This window comes from Megalops cyprinoides, chromosome 4 (genome assembly GCF_013368585.1).
Source record: "Megalops cyprinoides isolate fMegCyp1 chromosome 4, fMegCyp1.pri, whole genome shotgun sequence".
Lineage (NCBI taxonomy): Eukaryota > Metazoa > Chordata > Actinopteri > Elopiformes > Megalopidae > Megalops > Megalops cyprinoides.
In genome coordinates, this window is record NC_050586.1 from 42,060,292 (window position 1) to 42,078,813 (window position 18,522).

At 37.2% G+C, this 18,522-nt stretch overlaps 1 protein-coding gene across 1 annotated transcript; it reads right to left on the bottom strand.

Annotated features, from left to right (window-relative positions):
* Positions 1 to 1,689: 1,689 nt before the first annotated feature.
* LOC118776989 (keratin, type I cytoskeletal 18-like) lies at positions 1,690 to 13,397 on the bottom strand. Its single transcript, XM_036527669.1, has 8 exons — positions 13,005 to 13,397; positions 11,830 to 11,912; positions 11,244 to 11,400; positions 8,702 to 8,866; positions 8,445 to 8,570; positions 8,140 to 8,357; positions 7,830 to 7,855; positions 1,690 to 1,805 (listed from the first exon to the last, which is right to left on the bottom strand). The coding sequence occupies exons 1-8, from the start codon at positions 13,395 to 13,397 to the stop codon at positions 1,690 to 1,692; spliced, it is 1,284 nt and encodes a 427-aa protein (XP_036383562.1).
* Positions 13,398 to 18,522: the final 5,125 nt, after the last annotated feature.

The following is an 18,522-nucleotide window of genomic DNA, read 5'->3' on the forward strand; positions in this document are numbered from 1 at the left end:
TTAGAGTACTCTATTCTTACAGAAATATAGTGAAATGTGTTGCCTGTTGGCCATGCAGGTGTTAAAAATATAATCAGTATTCTTTCGATTGATCTAAATTTTGGTCAAAACACCACAGGCAAGTGGATCATTGTATTGACCCCCCCTAATTAAGACTTTAACCCCCCCCCCCCCATTCCACCCTTAATTACTTTCATCCTGTTCCCCTTTATCCTCCTTGATTAACAATAAAACAAATAATTCACAGAATAATCGACACCAATGGCATAATTAGAATAAATGATTATGCTCACAAAACACCGCAGATTGTCTGTCGTTTTTGTGCTTGCGAAAGCTACAATATGAGATTGTTTAATTAACAAGGATGGCATTTATTGATTTAAATTGCGTTAAATGCTCATGACACATTACAGCTTTTGTGAGGTCTGTGTTCTAAATGTTAACCTAACCTCAAAGTTTATTCTTTGTAATTTAAATTGATTTAACTAAATTTAGCTCTGTTTTGTAATTTGAGTTTTGTAACACAAGAAAGCTATAATGTGAAACATTTAAGAGAAAGCTTTGGGATTACTTGCCACTTAATTATTCAAATTGCCATCCTTGTTAATTAAACAATCTCATGCTGTAGCTTTCGCAATAGCACACAAATTTAAGACAATCCGCGGTGTTTCATCAGGAGTATTCTGTATTAACTTAAAATCCTTAAGTGCAACCCTATAGAGATGCATTTGTTTTGTTCACCTAGAACAATAAGCAAGCGATAGCTTGACCACCCAATTCATGCAAATTAAACCCATTAGAGCCCCTCTGGTATTTTCTGGATGTCAATTTGTGATGTCAAAACTACAATAATGCATATCAATATAAATGATATTATTATGCTTACTGAGCTGTGAGAGAAATAAACACTCTTGTAATGCTGGGGCTCTCTTATGCTCTGTCTGAAGGCTCTGTGGTTGTTTTTGTCTAAAGAATTCTAATGCTATTTCACACAAAGTGCATTTTATAAATTTAATTTTATCTATGATGTACACAAAATGTACTATTGCAGAATTGTTTACTCTAATAAAATATCTTAACAAGTGATTAATAAAAGACTACACACCCCCTTTTTATTGTACTTCTTATCAATTGTATTGTTTGTATTTTATTGTTACCATCTGGTGCTCTTAACTGTTTTGACATTTGTTTTTATTTTGTTCTTTTGGACAGCACATTACTTGTGAAGTGCTTTGACTATGAGAAAAGGACTTTATAAACAAAATGATTTATTACTCTGGGCTCTGATTGAGCACTCCTGACTTTCTATTTACTCCATCTGTAGCAAGCTAGATAGCTACTAATTTAACTAAGTCGCTGACTTCAAGCAGTACTGCAAAAAAATTTGTGTTGAAAGACCAGAGAAATTTATATTTGCGAAAAGAGAACATACCTGATTTTGACAGCAGACTACACATGGGTAGAATGTACGTCGCTTTGGATAAAAGCGTCTGCTAAATAAATAAATAAATGTAAATGAAATGTCTGCATGACTATATATATATGTATATTTGTTTTTGCAAAATGCATTGTAGCCAGACAATTCTATCAATTGCTGGGGGGAACTATGAATGTTGTCAAGTCATGGCTGGATTGCTATGAACCAATACAGTGTGAGTGCTGATTGAAAGCGAGAGCGTGGGACTGCTCTTATTTCCTGTGCTCCTCAATCTGCTCAACCTCACTGGACTCATCCACAATTTTTCCATTGATCATAGTCTGGGTGACCACCTTCACAATCTTCCTGGTTCTCACATCCGGCTCTTCTGCAACACACAGAAAACTGCAGTGATCACATATTCTAGAGGTCATTAGGTTCACAATCCTTTCCAGCCACTGCAAGGAAAAAACCCTGAGCCATGCTGAGAGTTTATATATATATATATATATATATATATATATATATATATATATATATATACTTGTGTTGTTTTGCATTGATTTCATTACTGAAAACTACATATTTATTATCAGTATTTATGTAAATAGTTATTTTGTTGTTTGGAGTGTGTAAAAACTACTTTTTCCACATCACAAATCAATGGAATATCCCTCTGACATTGTCTGTAGATCTCCACAATCCACACAATCTATACTCTCAGTCTCTAAAGAGATACCTGAACTGGCAGTTTTGCATTTGGAGGGGTATTCATATAAGCACATTTTTTCAACAAGTGAGAATTATTTGCTAATCAAATTCCTCATGTCATGATCATGGCTTCAGGTGGCATTTTCTTTTAGACAAAGTAGTTCTGAAAAAAATTGTATATACCAAGTGTGGATATCTATTAGAGTAATTTTCCTAAAACTGAATAAATCCAAAATATTAAAAAGGGACAGGGTACATAGGGTTAAATTAGAAAATATGGACATCAGGACGTGGACAATTTGAACAGGATTTCTTTTATGGTATAAAAATTATTTTTAACACAATGTGTTACCTCCCCTAATTGCTCATATAGTCAAACCACCAAGGTCACCACAGCATTTTATGTATTGGAAAGCCAAAGCCACCTAATGATAGGTAATTTTAATAAGTGAAAATTCAAGCAGCCTTGACTGGGTAAAACTTCAGTCAATAATAAAAAAAAACCCAAACAAAAGAAAATTCAAAAAAAGTTATCCTAATATGCAGTATAAACCTATTCCATACGTTATGGAAAAATAAGATGTATATGCGGTTTTACAATGGTTAAATTAATCAATGTGAAAGAGCAGAAAATAACATATCTTTAAACAGTTTAAAGAGTAAAATATATTGTAAAATATGCAGCAATGTTAAAAAAAAAGAAATAAGGGTGGGCAAAAAGATTTGTAATTTGTGAAAGATGCTCAAAGTAGGCCTGAGTTTTTCAATATTGTATTAGAAATGGAAAAGTTAGAGAGGATCTAATCAAAAAGGGGAGAGGGTTTGCGTTTATATTAATGAAGCTATTGCAGATATATTGAACAGTTATTTTGTTGAGAGCTGTTGATATAACTGCACATATGATAACATTTATGTATGATATACAGAAAATATTTTATTTTGAAAGAATGGACTTTTAAGCAATGGAAAAACTACAAAAAATATATTTTAATATATAAATAAGTAAACATGTAACAATGTAACACAATATAATAATAAAAACCGTTTTACTTCTTTAAATTTATTTATTATAAAATAGAATTTTTTGTTTTATCTGTAAACTGAAGAAATCATAGATACTTGGGAATACAGCAGTATGGTGCTGATATATAAAAAAGGACTGTACTGGTCCAAAGAACTACAAGCTAGTTAGCTTATCTGAATTTTGTGTAAGACGTCAGAATCAATAGATTTTGGAGAAAATAGGTTAGAATTATTCATGAGAAAAAAATAAAACCAATATGGGTTTTCACAGAGGGAGGCCATGCTTAAAATAGATCTTTGTTGAGGAAACTACTAAATATCAACTAAAAGTGAACTTTTTACTTTTACTTATTTTGAGTCTCAAAAAGCATTTTTACTGCATGAGCAACTCATGAAACTGAAATCAGTAGGACTTCATGGAGTTATGTTAAAGTTGTCTTCAGCATGTATTACAAAGGATAATAATTTCATCCAAGCAAAGAGTTGTGGAAGATGGAGTCCCTTAGTAGTTGCTGCTGGGACTGCTAATGTAGTCCCAGCAGCCTTCCCTTACATAAATGACTGTCAGAGCCTGCCCTGATCAATTTGGTGATTTTAGCTGGTGCCTCTTGGATCGCAGCCAATTCCACCACCAAGTTTAATTGTGGTTTTAAACTATTCTTTATGGTCAGAACATGACAAACACTTGCCAAACATTCACAAATCTGAGGTAGAACATTCAAAACAATTATAATGATAAAATCTTTTTTCAACATCAAAATATGCATGAGTAAAATCAAGCAAAATCATTTTTCAGTCTTTTTTCCTCAACAAAATAAATATCTTAATAGAAAAATGAAGTGCTGCACTGTGATACAGCACACATGTAAGATGGCTCAGACTGCAAAGTTTAAAAGTGTTTTAAAGGATAATGTCAATAAATGAAACAATAAATAGACAGAGAAATCTTATTTCTGGTCAGCATGCCAAACCCTTTGTACAGACGGGTTGAAACAAGTGTTTTAGCTGAAAATGTAAACAAAACCTCCAGCCCGTGGCCCTCTATATTCAAGCTGCTGTCACCAACCCACAAAAATATTTCTCAATTGTTCTCTTGCCTTTAAAGAGTCAGGTTTTTACTCTGGAGACTTCATGGGAAAGCTTTAATCTCAGTCACCAAGCCTCTCCACTCTGTTAGAGACTTCCTCTCCTCAGTTCTGATTGTTCTAGCACCCTTTGCAACATTTGACACTGTCATCCATCAGGTTCTCTTGTCTACCCTGGCTGGCCTAGATTTCTTGGATATTGCTCTATGATGGCTCATCTCCTATGTCTGAAACTGATTCTACCAGGTGGCATGGAAAAGTTCTGTCGAAATGTTTTTAGGCCTCTTCAGGAATCCCCAAGGGTTCGGTCCTAGGACATCTGGTATCCTTTACATCAGATCACTAGTTTTTGTGGTTATCTAAGCTCATGATTTCTCATATAACCATCATGCTAATAACAATCAAATATTTCTCTCTTTTTCCACATGTGATTCATAGATCTCCCCATATATTACCAGAGGTGTTGTGGACATCTAAGCCTGGAGGATGACTATTTCAATAAATAAAGCTAGAGTGGTTAGTCTGTCTCTGTTCCCCTTCCACTCTGCCAGTACTGTCACTGTCACCCTGGGAAACAAGCTCTCCTTCACAGAGAATATCACATCAGTCACACCATCCTGTAGATTCTTCTTAAACAATTTAAGAATAATCTGTTAGCTCTGCACTGCCTCCTCAGCCAAACTGCATAGCGCTTATACTGTCTTATATGGGCCGACCTCCTTATTCAGCTAGTTTAGCGCAATCAGAATGCAGTTGAACAACTGGCTTTCAACTTCTACAAACATGTCCATACTCGGTAACTTCTGGTCACCATGAAATTCCTACATGCTGAGTCCACACATCCCAAATTGGACAATTTTGCCTATTAACTGACATCCCTTATGCCTCAACAACCCAATACAGTATTGCAGAACAGAGCTGAATTCCACAGAGTACACTTGTGTGATGCAAGTGCATTTAGTTTTTATATTTGTTTTCATATTGCTCCTATGTCTGTTATTATTCTTTGTTAAGCACTTTCTATGCTTTGTAGTTTGGAAAGGTTCTCCTTATGACCATTTTAAGCACTATGCACAAACATGTCTTATATTGGTAATAAGTCTTACATGCCTGCAATTTACCTTGAAATTTCTGTTGATGTGTTACTTGTTAATGTATGTTTCCAGCCATATATGCTTTATATGCATCTTGTTGTGATGGCCTTGGAAATCATTCAGAATAAGTGTCTGCCAAATCAATAAACACTAGTAAGCATTTTTTGCAAATCTGAACAGCTTCCTAAAAGGTATTCTTTTAGACTGAATTTGAGGTAGCACTATAAAATAAATCTATACCACAAGCTAAAAAAACAAAAAACAAAATAAATTGACAAAAGAAAAATCTCAACTGTGGACGGTATCTTCTGTACAAGTTTTAAACAAGCAAAGCCATTACCCTACAAGTTACGGGCAAGAAAGACAAGTCTGCCTACAGTCTCAGGTTTTAAAGCTGCCCTGTGACAGCTGATAAGCTTCTTGTAATGTAATTACATTTGTGATGTCTTTGTGTCTTTTAGTTTTCTTTGTTGTAAGGCATGGTGCTGAAAAATGCTGATACGATCGTCTGCTGCTAGGTAGTCGCACTGGGTACTGGCCTGGTGCTTGTCGAGGGTTCACTAACAACACTCGTTTGGGACTGTAATTTCTTATTGTCTGCATGTTTCAACTGATGAAACAGGTTTGTGGTGTTGCCTGTCTTTGATGGCACGTGTCTTTGGCACAGTTTCCAGTGCATGCTGCTCTGTTTTTTGCCTCTCACTGTGCAACCTAACTGCGCAATGCATACCTCTATTCCTGTGACATGATTGGCAGTTCGTGATTCATTTCTGTGCCTGCTATCTAAATATGGAAATTAATCATATCAATATATTTTTTATATTTCTATCGAGGAAAATTATATCGCGATAATTATTGTTATCGTTTTAATGCCCAGCCCTACTTACAACTATTAATTACAAAAGGGGATGAAAAAGGAAAAGCATTTCAATTGACAAGCAGGGTTAACATTGGCTAACTAGACTAAAATGTCAATAAAAATGTATGCCTGGTTTCTTGAGGCAGATAGTGGATGGTTCGTGCAGCACACATAAAATGAAAAGTGTATTTCTCAAAATTATGTTGTAGGTTATTCCCCAAACACCTGAATATTCTTTCCAACTTTCCCTAATGAATTTAAGGTGGGATTAACTGACGTTAACTGTAGCTATCTATTAAATTAGCGAATGTTACTATCGTCCAAAGTAAGCCAGTAGCACTGTGCTCCAATGATAACTACTATGCAATAGATAAACTATTCATTCATCATATTACCTCTGTCTGCTTCCCTTTTTTCCTCCTTTTCTGCTCTTCTTTTTCTTCCCTGGGCACAAGAGGGCTTTGGTCTTTTGACATGATATATATGTATATCTACATATATACATATATATGTATATTTGAATTAGACTACTGATGTTAATCGTATCACATTTCACGGTCAGTGTCACTCATTTGTTCAGAAAACTCGCACATCCCCCACAATCAGGTAAAGTGTAACTGGGGGGCAGGGCTGTGATGCGCCAGGGTGATGCTGTGGGCAACCCAGAAAATAGGCTGTGTAGCTATGTTTTTGTGGGCTTTTTTGTAATATTTAACAGTAATAACAATATTAAAATTGTACTAGTAAAAAAATAATAATAGTTAAAAATTTTGAATTTTTTTTCTTCCCTCATTTGGGGCGCCCCTATGGTTGGATGGCACCCCTAGCATTCGCCTATGCCACCTATGCCACAGGCCGGCTCTAATGACTGTGATAAGGACGTTAGATTCAAATGTGATGTCACTAATGTAAGAGAAGTTGTTCATAAACTACTAATGTGATTAGCACCAATCAAGATTATACTAATGTTATACAATGGCTTTGTGAGAATTCTAATAAAGAATACCATGTCTAATTATGGTGGTCACTCTATTAGAAGGACTTACAAGATAATAAAAATACAGAGGAGGACAAAACTGGTATCAGATTTCATTAAGGTCTCAAAAACTAAAAAAAAGTATTATGTGGACAACATAATTTTTAAATGAGCTGTCTGCAGAAAATGATGAAATAGGTGAAAATAAGGTAAAGTAACTCATGAAACTGGGAAATATTTTTCACTTGCAGAGAAAACCCTGCCAGAATTCATAGTGGAATAAGAAACCTTTATACTGAAAAACCAGACTTGACCAGTACAAGATGCACTCAAAACTACAAGAAGAATCACAAGCCTACTTGGGCTGAATGGCAGTTGTCATGATCTATCATCAGTTATCCAGAGGCGCAACCCTCCATATACATACGCAGCAATGTTTCACCACTCACTCTAGCTCCAAGCACTAACTCCAGGGCTTTCTCATAATTACATTTTTATACTTCATATGTAAACAGGATGTGCCACGTGTCATTTTGCTTCAGAAATTACAATGCAAACTTATGTTGACAACATAAAATATTTTGTAAAACTACTTTAGTCCAATTTGGAGTTTATTTATCTTTGGTGATTTGGTACAGAAATTAAATACAAGATGTGTACTTACTTTTAGGGAGAGGCATTTCCTTGATGCTGAAAAACAAAACAAGAAAAAATGATATATTGTTCTAATGAACTGAAATCACTGTACTTGTTCTTATTTAAAGTTTTAACTGATTCTTATCTATGATTTTATTATTGAATATTGTAATAACATGGATTCTTTCAAATAGTCCATGGACATGTGCATTTTAAATGAGTTATCTGCAAAAATGGAACGAGCCTTTTACCAAATGTTGACATTTGAGTTCTTCAACATTTTGATAACCTTTAAACTTAAATGTGAAATCATTGACCAGGTGCATGCCAACGCTTACGCTTCTTCTTCCTCCAGCAGCCTCCTGTAGGTGGCGATCTCCAGCTCCAGATTCTGTTTGACATGGAGCAGCTGCTCATAGTCAGTCTTGTTGCGCTGCATGTCCAAGCGCAGCTGGGAAAGCTCCTCTTCCAACTGTGAAATACTATTTTGCAGCCGCTCCATCTCCAGGGCATACTTATGAGTTGTCTCTCCCAGGTTACCCTCCAACACACCAATCTAGCAAGTATAGACAATTATGTATTGCACACCTGGACCATCTTTTGTAACATATCACTACCAGGACATGTATGTCAAGACTCTCACCTGTTTTCGCAAGCTATCCAGTTCCATGTCCAGGGCCTGGAGGAGGCGTCGTCTCTCATTCAGCTCACTCTTAGCACATTGCAGAACCTCATTGCCCTCCTTCACCTCTGTCTGCACTGCTTCCAGCTACAGTCCACATACCACAACACATTTTACTGTAGCAGCAAACCACTTATTCCCAGAGGCATAGTAGCATCAAAATTGACTAAATAATGGTAATGGATTAGTGCTGTTCATTTTGATCTGAACTTACTGACCTTCTTTTTGTACCAGACCTCTGCATCCTCCTTGTTCTTCCGAGTGATACCTTCATACTGAGCCCTTAGCTCAGCTATCATGGCACCAAGATCAGGACCCTGGCCTGCATCCACCTCAACATTCACTTGTTCATTGGTCCGACGAACATTCAGTGTAGTCATCTCCTTCACAAAGAGAGACCATTAGCATATCTGGAACTGGACGTGAACATGACTTTGGACCAAGTCCCAGAGCTGGCTGTGTCCTGGGCATCATGCAAGGCTGTCCTAAGAACCCCATCCATTCTTGGCAGGGCCTGCTTGTGCTAATAAGTACAGTATCTTACATTTATACTTGGAAGCTAATCACATCAATGTATTGTTACATTATTACAAATAAGACAAACAATTCATGAGTACACTCTGTAATTCTGCTCTAATGTGTGTGAGGCCTCTGAAAATCAGTGAAGACCTTTCAGTAAGTTTTTATTTTACCCTTTTTTCCCTTCTCTGTATTCAGGCAGTATAGCTGGCATGTCAAGGCTTGCTAAAACATGCTGTTCATTGATTGGTTCAGTTCAAATTAATTCAGTTTATTACATTCTAGCTGCTGGTAAACTGCACTCTACTGACACAGTGGCCTGAATGAGGTTATTCACTTTTTCCACTAATGCTTCTGTGGCAGAATATTTATAGGCAAATGACTATTCATTAATACTGCAGTTCTCTCTTTTTTCCACAAAAGAGAGCAAATGTCTATTTTCTGCTAAACAAATGAGGACATGTTGAGAACTGAGCAGCCTCCCAATCCAAGTATGCAGGTGATCAAGTCCATAATTCAGATGACATTACACAAATACAGTATCTTATATACTGTACCTGCTCTGCACACAGCCAGCAAGCCAACCAGTAATCATTGGCTGTCACCTAGTTAGTTAAACACGTCTGTATACCATCACATAGTGACAAAGAAATATTAACAGCTTTGACATCCAAGCATTACACAGGCAACTCAGCTAGCTCACCTAACAGTCCCCACAGAACTTACTACAGTTTACAATGATAATGAATAGGTTTGCCTACTTTCCGCCACCACCAAGTCTCTCGCTTTCTCTAATTCTGGTGTGAAAACAATCAATCCTTTCATCTAAAGCAAAGTGCTTCTGTTTGTTTTTGGTGAGGAGACTGACATAGCATGCCAAGGGATAGCTATCTACAGCTTTCAAAATAAACAGCAGTCTCACAACTAGGTTACAGAGAGATAGATAACAAACTAAAACATATAAACTGACACAGACAATCTGATAATTACATAAATACAAGCATTACTGCATGTTAATCAAAACGAAAAAGGATAGTTTGTCTAGGGGAAAATGCCTTCAAATAGGAATTTTCGGCAAAGTCAGTCAATAAAGCTGGGAAAAGTGTGTCATTTTTGGTCACAGTCCATTCATACCTTGTTTAATGCCTCATGTATCTCAAATTTTGGTTGTAGATGGGCCATCTAACAACATGAATGCAACAACACCAACAACAAATGATGCAACCAATATGTTTATGCTATTACATAACTGCTTTTTTTAGTTTAACTTACTGGCAGTAACAATGTCAAGTCAAGTTGCTGAAAAGTTGTTGCAGTGTTGCAGTGAGTGTGAACTCCTTCGATGTATCATTTGAATGAGTGGTATACTTTTGAATTACAGGAAAGTAACACCAATATTTTGTTACAAATAGCCTTAATTAATATTAATGTATTAATAATGTATTGATGTACACAAAATGTATTGATACATTAAAATAGTAACTAATTGACAAAATTTTTATTCAAAATCTGAAGTGCAATAACTTACTTTTTTCAACATAGTTGTGCTCAGATATATATATATTATTGACTTAGTTGACAAGAGGCATTGATCCCTTCAATTTTCATACAAACCTAGCTAGTTTTTTTTACTTCAAATATATTATAATATAATATATGGAAAAGAGCATTTTAAAGCATATTTTTATGCCCTTGTTTTTAAATGGGTTAAGTACTATATGAACTGGAAAATATATATAAATGACCTAACGCAAGTAGTCTAATTTAACCAATTCTGGGCTGACAGAAACCATTGCATTACTTAGCTGATAGCAATTTCTTTTAAGAATTTATTTTACTGTTTCCATCTACATCTCTTGGCCATATTATACACAAGTACGTACCTTTTCATTTTTATGCTAATGATACCCAGCTGTGTTTGTTAATCCTGGTGATCTGAAGAAGATAGAAACTGTCTTGTCTGGATGATATTAATTTTAATTTTTTACAGTTAAATAAAGATAAGACATATATTTTTATTTTAGTAGCCAATGATCAGAATGCATCTGTGCTAAACTTTGCCCCTCATGTGACACTGGCCTCCATGAATCTTGAGGTTGTTTTTGAATCCTTCCTTAATTTTGAGCTACAACTTACAGACTTTCAACCAAGACAGGCAAAAGGTGTTGGCCTCCCTCAACTGAATTCACTCTTTTCTTTCCTCATGGTCAGTATGCAGCTGTAGTCAAAGTGCACTCTAACCTCCTTGTGATTTTTTTTTAGGAAGTACAGCTCCTCCTTCAGACTGTCCAGATCTCCTCTGAATGTAGTAATGATCTGGTCATGGTCTGACTTTGCCCTTCTCAGAGCTAGACAGTCTCTCTCCACTGACTGACAGAGTGTAGCCTCTGCCTCCCATCTGTGCAAACACAAACATAAAAATGTCTGTTCATAGTGCCATCTGAAGACAGCTGTCTTTGTGCAAATCCACCTCATCTAATGACTAAAAGAAAATTGTGCCACCGAGCATGACAATATACTGTACATGACACTTAAGGATTTATCACACCTGTGAGGCCTGATACTGGGCTCACTTTAAAGATAAAACACAAGAAGGAAGAAGCAGAGCTCTTTGTGATATAGTCTTATGTAACAGTGTGGTCATGTTCATCGAAAGAATAATGGAACCAACACTGAACAGAATTTTCTCTATGGCACCTCAGTACACTTTGTATCTATTACCTCTTTGGTCTTCACTGTACAGAAAACACAGCAGCACACAAGTAGAATCACTTCTAGGTGATGCTATAACATGGACCTGTCAAACAAAACTCTGAAAGACTCTCACTTGATTCTGAAGTCATCAGCAGCCAGCTTGGCATTGTCAATCTCCAGCATGATACGTGCATTCTCCAGTGTCCTCTTCCTCACCTGAGGAGCAGACAACAGAACATCAACTAAAATTCCATTACTATGAATTTACACATATTTTATAAATGCATGTTGTGTTTCTCACCTTTACTATTGTGGGAATCCACACTGAATAGCCTTTGTTTAAGCAGTAAATCATTTCATGTTTTCTTACCAGCTCCATTGAAATTGAAGACTCACACATACACCAGAATGCATGCAGACTCAAACTACTTGACTATGCCTGGTGAGAACTGGAGGCATATAATAGCAGAGGAATTGCTGAAGAAATTACTGTCTAATAAAATCCCTGTAAATATGTAAATTTCTTTATTAATTGGTCCAAGACAACCACCTAAACATGCTTTGGGGGCTCATATTGAGATCATAAAAACAGTTGTAGTATTGTTATAAAGTATTTCTACAGGATGATAAAAATAGATGTGGGGACCAGGGGTCAGTGTCCACTCACACTTGGAGTGGATGAAGATTTACAACATTTAGTGCCCTCTGAGTGCACAGTAACATGAAAAAGGTAATGAACAGCATGAGTTGCTCTGAGGAGGGCACCTAAATGACACACTTGCAGTATGCACAAAGAGGATCCATACATTGAAAAACAACCAAAATTCAGTAATGATCAACTCAAGTCATTGCTATCTGCTAACTTTTTTAGCATTCCAAGAGAAATTAGCTATTATATTATAACTATTATTTTATGGATAATTATAATTTATATTCCGATAAAAATATAGCTACAGTCAAACTATTGTCAGTGTTTCAGGGTTAATGATAAACCTAACTGTTGTTGAAACCAATACTTTCAGCCAAGTAAAAGGTTAGTACTACTTATTAGAAATGTATTGGTTAGTAAATAATCATCAGATAGCCTCAGTCTCAGTCATCTTCACCAACAGAGCCTTTGACCTGTATGGCAATGATATATGATATGATATACCATATGATGTGGCCTGTATGGCCTATGATATGATGTGCAGTTATTTTCTGCCAAGACAAATCTTCAGCTAAGAACTTGAGCAGGCATAAAAGTTTGTGTGAGTTAATTGTGTTTATTTGCAAGTGTGTGATGAACATGCGGTTCAGTGCACTAACCTCCTGTCCAATAGTGTGAGCCTGGGCCATCAAGCCCTCAATATTATGTCCCTTGGGTACTTGCTCCAGCATTAACTGCTTGATCTTCAGTTCCAGGCTACTGTTAGACTTTTCCAGTGAGTGCACCTTGTCCAAGTAGCTAGCCAGACGGTCATTAAGGCCTTGCATGGTCTCCTTCTCACTGGCACTGTGCCCCAGGCCATTAACACACAGAGTGCTGAGAGTATTGAGACCATTTCCCAAGGATAGGGAGCGGGATAAGGAGAGGGTACTGGTGGCAGAGAAGGAGACAGGTACCTTGGCACGGGTACGTGTGCTGTCACGGAATGATGTGTTAGAAAAGGAGGGCTGAAGTCCTGCTGAGTAGCTCCGCATGGAGGGGGTGGATGTCATATTAAGACCTGTAAGTGTGTGTGTGTTTGTGTTTGTGTGTGTGTGTGTGGGGAGGGGGGGGGGGGGGTGGTGGTGGTGAGGGTTTGGACAGAAAGACACAGAACATGACAAATGTCAATATCAAATTAACAAATATCAAATATCAATATCAAATTAAGCAGTTGTGATGAACACATTTATGATAGGTATCATTATGATTCAGAACTCATTTGATATGTTATTTAAAGGGCATACATGTGAGCTTAATGCATACCTACAAATAAAAAGAAAATCAGTGACAGCTGAAAACAGACCCTTACCAAGGATACAGTGTAGACAATTACTTTGATCATTTTTGCAAGGTAGATATTCTAACAGGATCTACCAAGGAGACTTCTGACAAAATTATATTACTAGCATTTAGCAGACACTCTTATCCAGAGCGACTTACATCAGTTACATTTTTTTTTACAATGTTATCCATTTATACAGCTGGATATTTACTGAGGCAATTGTAGGTTAAGTACCTTGCCCAAGGGTACAGCAGCAGTGCCCCAGCAGGGAATGGAAGCAGCAACTTTTCGATTACAAGTCCTGCTCCTTAACCACTATGATACACTGCTGCCCGAACATATCTGATGTAAATACTTTGGTGATAATTATTACTACAACGGACAGGACATGAGGTTGGTGATCTGGTCCCAATAAATGTAAAAGAGCCCCTGGAAAAAAAGATAGCATCAATTGCTACTAAAAGTGATTTAAAGTTGCTGTATCAAATTATGTTTTAGTTAAGAGGAATATGGCTCTGACATGACATGGCTAAGCACTATGCAGTATTTTGAGACTTCTAGAAGGATGATTAAAAAAACATATTTTACTATTATTCTGCTTGGAATGGTGTATTTGGCACTGACACATTTTAATATGGTTAGCAGCTTCCTGTTTGTGCAACTTTTTATGCCACTTTATTAAATTCACTTTGTATTTAGATGCACTTTCTCTGTTAAAAGAAAGCACTGCTCTCTGTATAAGCATCTGCTGCATGACAAAAATGTAAAATATAATGATGGGAGCAAAGTCCAATTAGTTTAGTTGTGTGTCATTCAACACAGCAAGGTAGTGAGGTATTTAAAACACACTGGTGGTAAACATACAACGGTAAAGATGAGCTTTACAGTGTATTTTCAGCTTATTGACTATATATACATGAAATATCAAAAAACGATTCAGACACTGTGTGATGGGACGGCGAGCGGCAAACGTGACGACAACAGACATTGGGGTGAACGAAGACAAGACGTTTAATAGTGCTATTCAACAAACAAAACAAAGAAATAACTATTTTCAAAAATGAATAAATAACACCGGGCAATTGTTCCCTTCTTCTCTTACTGGCTTACAGAGTCTATACTCTCCTACAGCCTCTCTTAAATAGTGTGAGCCCCGCCCTGGACTAACCCACTACCTAGGTCAAAATATTAAAATCAATTACATGAATAGAGCGCAAAACTAAGACAATAATTCATCCCATAATGAAATACACACATTCTGTTTATAATCCCACATGTTTTCCTTCAAATAAAGATATTGCGGGATAAACTTTACATTGGCAGCACAACCTCTCCCTTCCGCGCTCCAACAGATGGAAACTACACTACCCATAATGCTATATAATTCCCATGACCAGTGTATGCACTCCTTTTGCCTGTTCCCGGCGGCAGTTCTAACCCACAGGTGAGTCGTTTAAATCTAATTGCAATTATCACATTTTGGCTTAAATTAACATTCATAATTGCTTGGCTGTAATATTAGCAAACGCGATTGCTTGTTTTTGTGTGCACCTGAAAGCAAGCCTTCATGTTTGCTGCATTATAGTTTTAGTAAACCCCAAGCAACAACAAACAATCCAAACAATACTATACATTGTTGTAACAATCCTCTTTCCTTTTCCAGGACTGAACACAACACCGCTAGCCAAAGAAATAAACCGATGCAATTTAAACTGAGTCCGTGTATTATTTTAACATTGCGCAAAATACATCCATTGCAGCCAGTGTTGGGAAGGATACTTTTAAAATGTATTCCGTTACAGAATACGGAATACATGCCCTAAAATGTAATTTGTAACGTATTCCGTTACATTACTCAATCTGAGTAACATATTCTGAATACTTGGATTACTTCCACATTGAATTGCATTTTATAAGTGTATGAATGCGGCAATCACACCCTTCTTACTAAACAGACCTATTCTGGTGTGTTCTTCTGTTCCAACTGGCTGAATGTGTTAGGCCCAAGTCTCCCTGAAAGTGCAATATATTATCATTTGCTGTCAAGGAGCAAAGACTATAAGGGTATGTTAACGCAAAAGATGTTTTGTTTGGTTAAAAAAAACAAAGAAAAATTTTCCCTTTTCCATTTCTTTATTTACTCAGCTGTCAAAAGTGGGAAAATAGACAAACATAAAATATTCTGTTTCTGTACAGAATTTGCTGTTAGTACAACTAGCATTTTCTTTCACTGAGTTTACTTAAGAGCATAGATGTTGCAACTAATCCTCTTAAAATAAAACCACCAGAAGAAAACCTGCATTTTCCCTTACCCTTTTCCTGATTTCACAGGATAAAAACATAAAAGGATAATATAAAACATTCCATAAAAAATGTCAAGATTGTTACAGCTGACTATACTCACGTCAATGTTCTTCTATTAAGAATGACACACTAATAAGGGTCCTTCAATGCAAAACAGAAACTCAAACTGAATGTGATGATGGCAAAATAATATTTTTTTTTTAACTACACCACCAAATGTCATTTTACACACATGAAACAATGTTTAAGTGAAACCCAACATTACTTCTTGGTAATGTAACAACAAAGGCATGCAGCAAAAACCTATCCAAAATGTCAATGTTGTACATACATAACAAAATTCCTCCGACTAATAAATTAAATAATTTGCAAACATTTGCAGTAGGCATAAGGTGTTGCTTTTATATGAATGTTAGAAGAAAAAAACAATTGGTATACAAGAATAATGAGGTTATAAATGAATATGCATTGCCTGTGAACATTTCACGTACCTAAAGACCAATATATTTTGAGCCACCCACCTACATATTTGACCCACCTACTCTACTAGTCAACAGTCCAGTAAAGGCGGTTGTATCGCAGCAAGAGAGCCTGTTCAAAGTGCTTATCTGTCATTTTGTTACGGTGTGGAATGAAAATAAGTCCTCCCTGGCTAAAGAGCCGCTCGACAGGAGCACTTGATGGCAGTGTAGTATTGTACTTTGAGAAGAGGGCTCTGATCATTGGATACATCTTCAATGAAGCCAATGACTTGTCTGGATCTTGGAGATACCTCTGCACCTCATCCTCCGCTGTTGAACTGGTCATCTGTGCTGTCTCAAAGGTGAAGACGTTGTCATCATCTTCTGGATCACTTCCTAGTGCGGCATGTCCAGCAGTGCTGGCATCATCACAGGGCTCTGTGTTAAGAAGATGAGCCTCTTGGACCATTGTTCTTTTCATGGCTTCCCTCTCTTCATCAGCAAGCCACCACAGTCGAAACTTTGGGATGTTGGAAGCTGCCATCCTTGCCTCATGGGAGGCCAAAACCTCCCCAAACCGAGTGTCAATGGCTTTGAACAGCTGAGAGGATGTGGGTTGAGAACTGCACTTGTGTCAACTTTTGAGCTAACTTGGCTTTTAGGCTTAGAATGGTGGGAACTATGTATCCAAAGAAACAGTTCTTTTCTCCCTGGAGCAGGTTGATTGGGTAGGCAAGAGGTTTCAGAATGGCTGTGTACTCTTTCAGAAACATTGTCTCTTGAGGATGCAGTTTGGCCACATTCAGATGGTCACAGATTTCATTGAGCTGACTCTCAGTGAGACTCATTAACTTCTCGATTGCATGGTACTCTGAGCTCCACCTAGTCACTGAAGGTACCACACATCTCATTTGGGCAATTTCCTCAATTGCATCAGCAGCACCTGATGAGCAATGAGCCTTATTCCAGGTTGCAGCACATTTTGACATTGCACTCCTGTATAATTTTCGGGAAACACCCTGTGAGGCAACGTTCTCAAGATCAGTTGTGGCAACAAGATTCAAAGTATGCACGGCACATTGATGGTGAGGTGGAAAAAAAAAGTTTAGCTCCTCTTCCTCTTGCTCCTCCTCAAGAACTGCAGAGACATCAGCAAACTGCACATCATCTGTGCTATCCATGTCATCTTCCATTTCACACCCTCCATATTCATTGAATGCTTTGACGAAATTGCTACCATTGTCAGTGACTGTGGCACTGACTTTGCCTTGGATCCGGAATTCTGCATGAATCTGACTAATTTTGGCAGCAATAACATCATAGGTGTGGCAGCCCCTTATCCTTTCATGCCAACGCAGCAGACTTTCGATATAATGTCTCTGGCTCAATCCAGTGACACGTGATTCCAATGAAACTCCTATGATGAGCCGTCCATATGTCTGCTGTTGTGCACATGGTTTGAACACCCCGAAGAGTTTCAGTTACTGCCTCCTTCATATTTTGAGATCCAGTTTCAATGCGCAGCATCAATGTTTTTCTGCACATGGGTGTCTTACCCCCACCGATTCCTTTGATCATCTTACGGAATGGGGCATTCTCCACTAATGAAAAGGGCTGCACATCTGCAATTATGAACTCAAGAACAAAGGCATTTACTTTCCTTTGGGTGATCGCTGAGGTGCTGAGTGTTGCTTGTTTGAGAGGAGGTGGTGTGGTGGGCATGGCACTTCGTTCATCACCATCATCTGATGCCATTTCTGTTAACCTTAGCAAGACACTGGAATGCTTCCTCTAAAATAAGGAAATACAGAAAGAGCACATATTAATGACACTGAAATTGTTTTATGCTAGGAAGAATAAAGAGGACTATTGTATGCAGGCGGTTACTCTCTAAATGTCACAACACCCTAGAGGTGCTGATGGTGTCATTACACTTCACAATAATCATTACACAGATTCACAGTAATTATCTGTTTTAAATTTCATATGTGAAGTCTACTACCACCTAGGCTATTTAGCATACCATGTTACCACATCATAGGCTACATATTTCATACACAGGAGGACGTGGCATGCAAGGAAATTGTG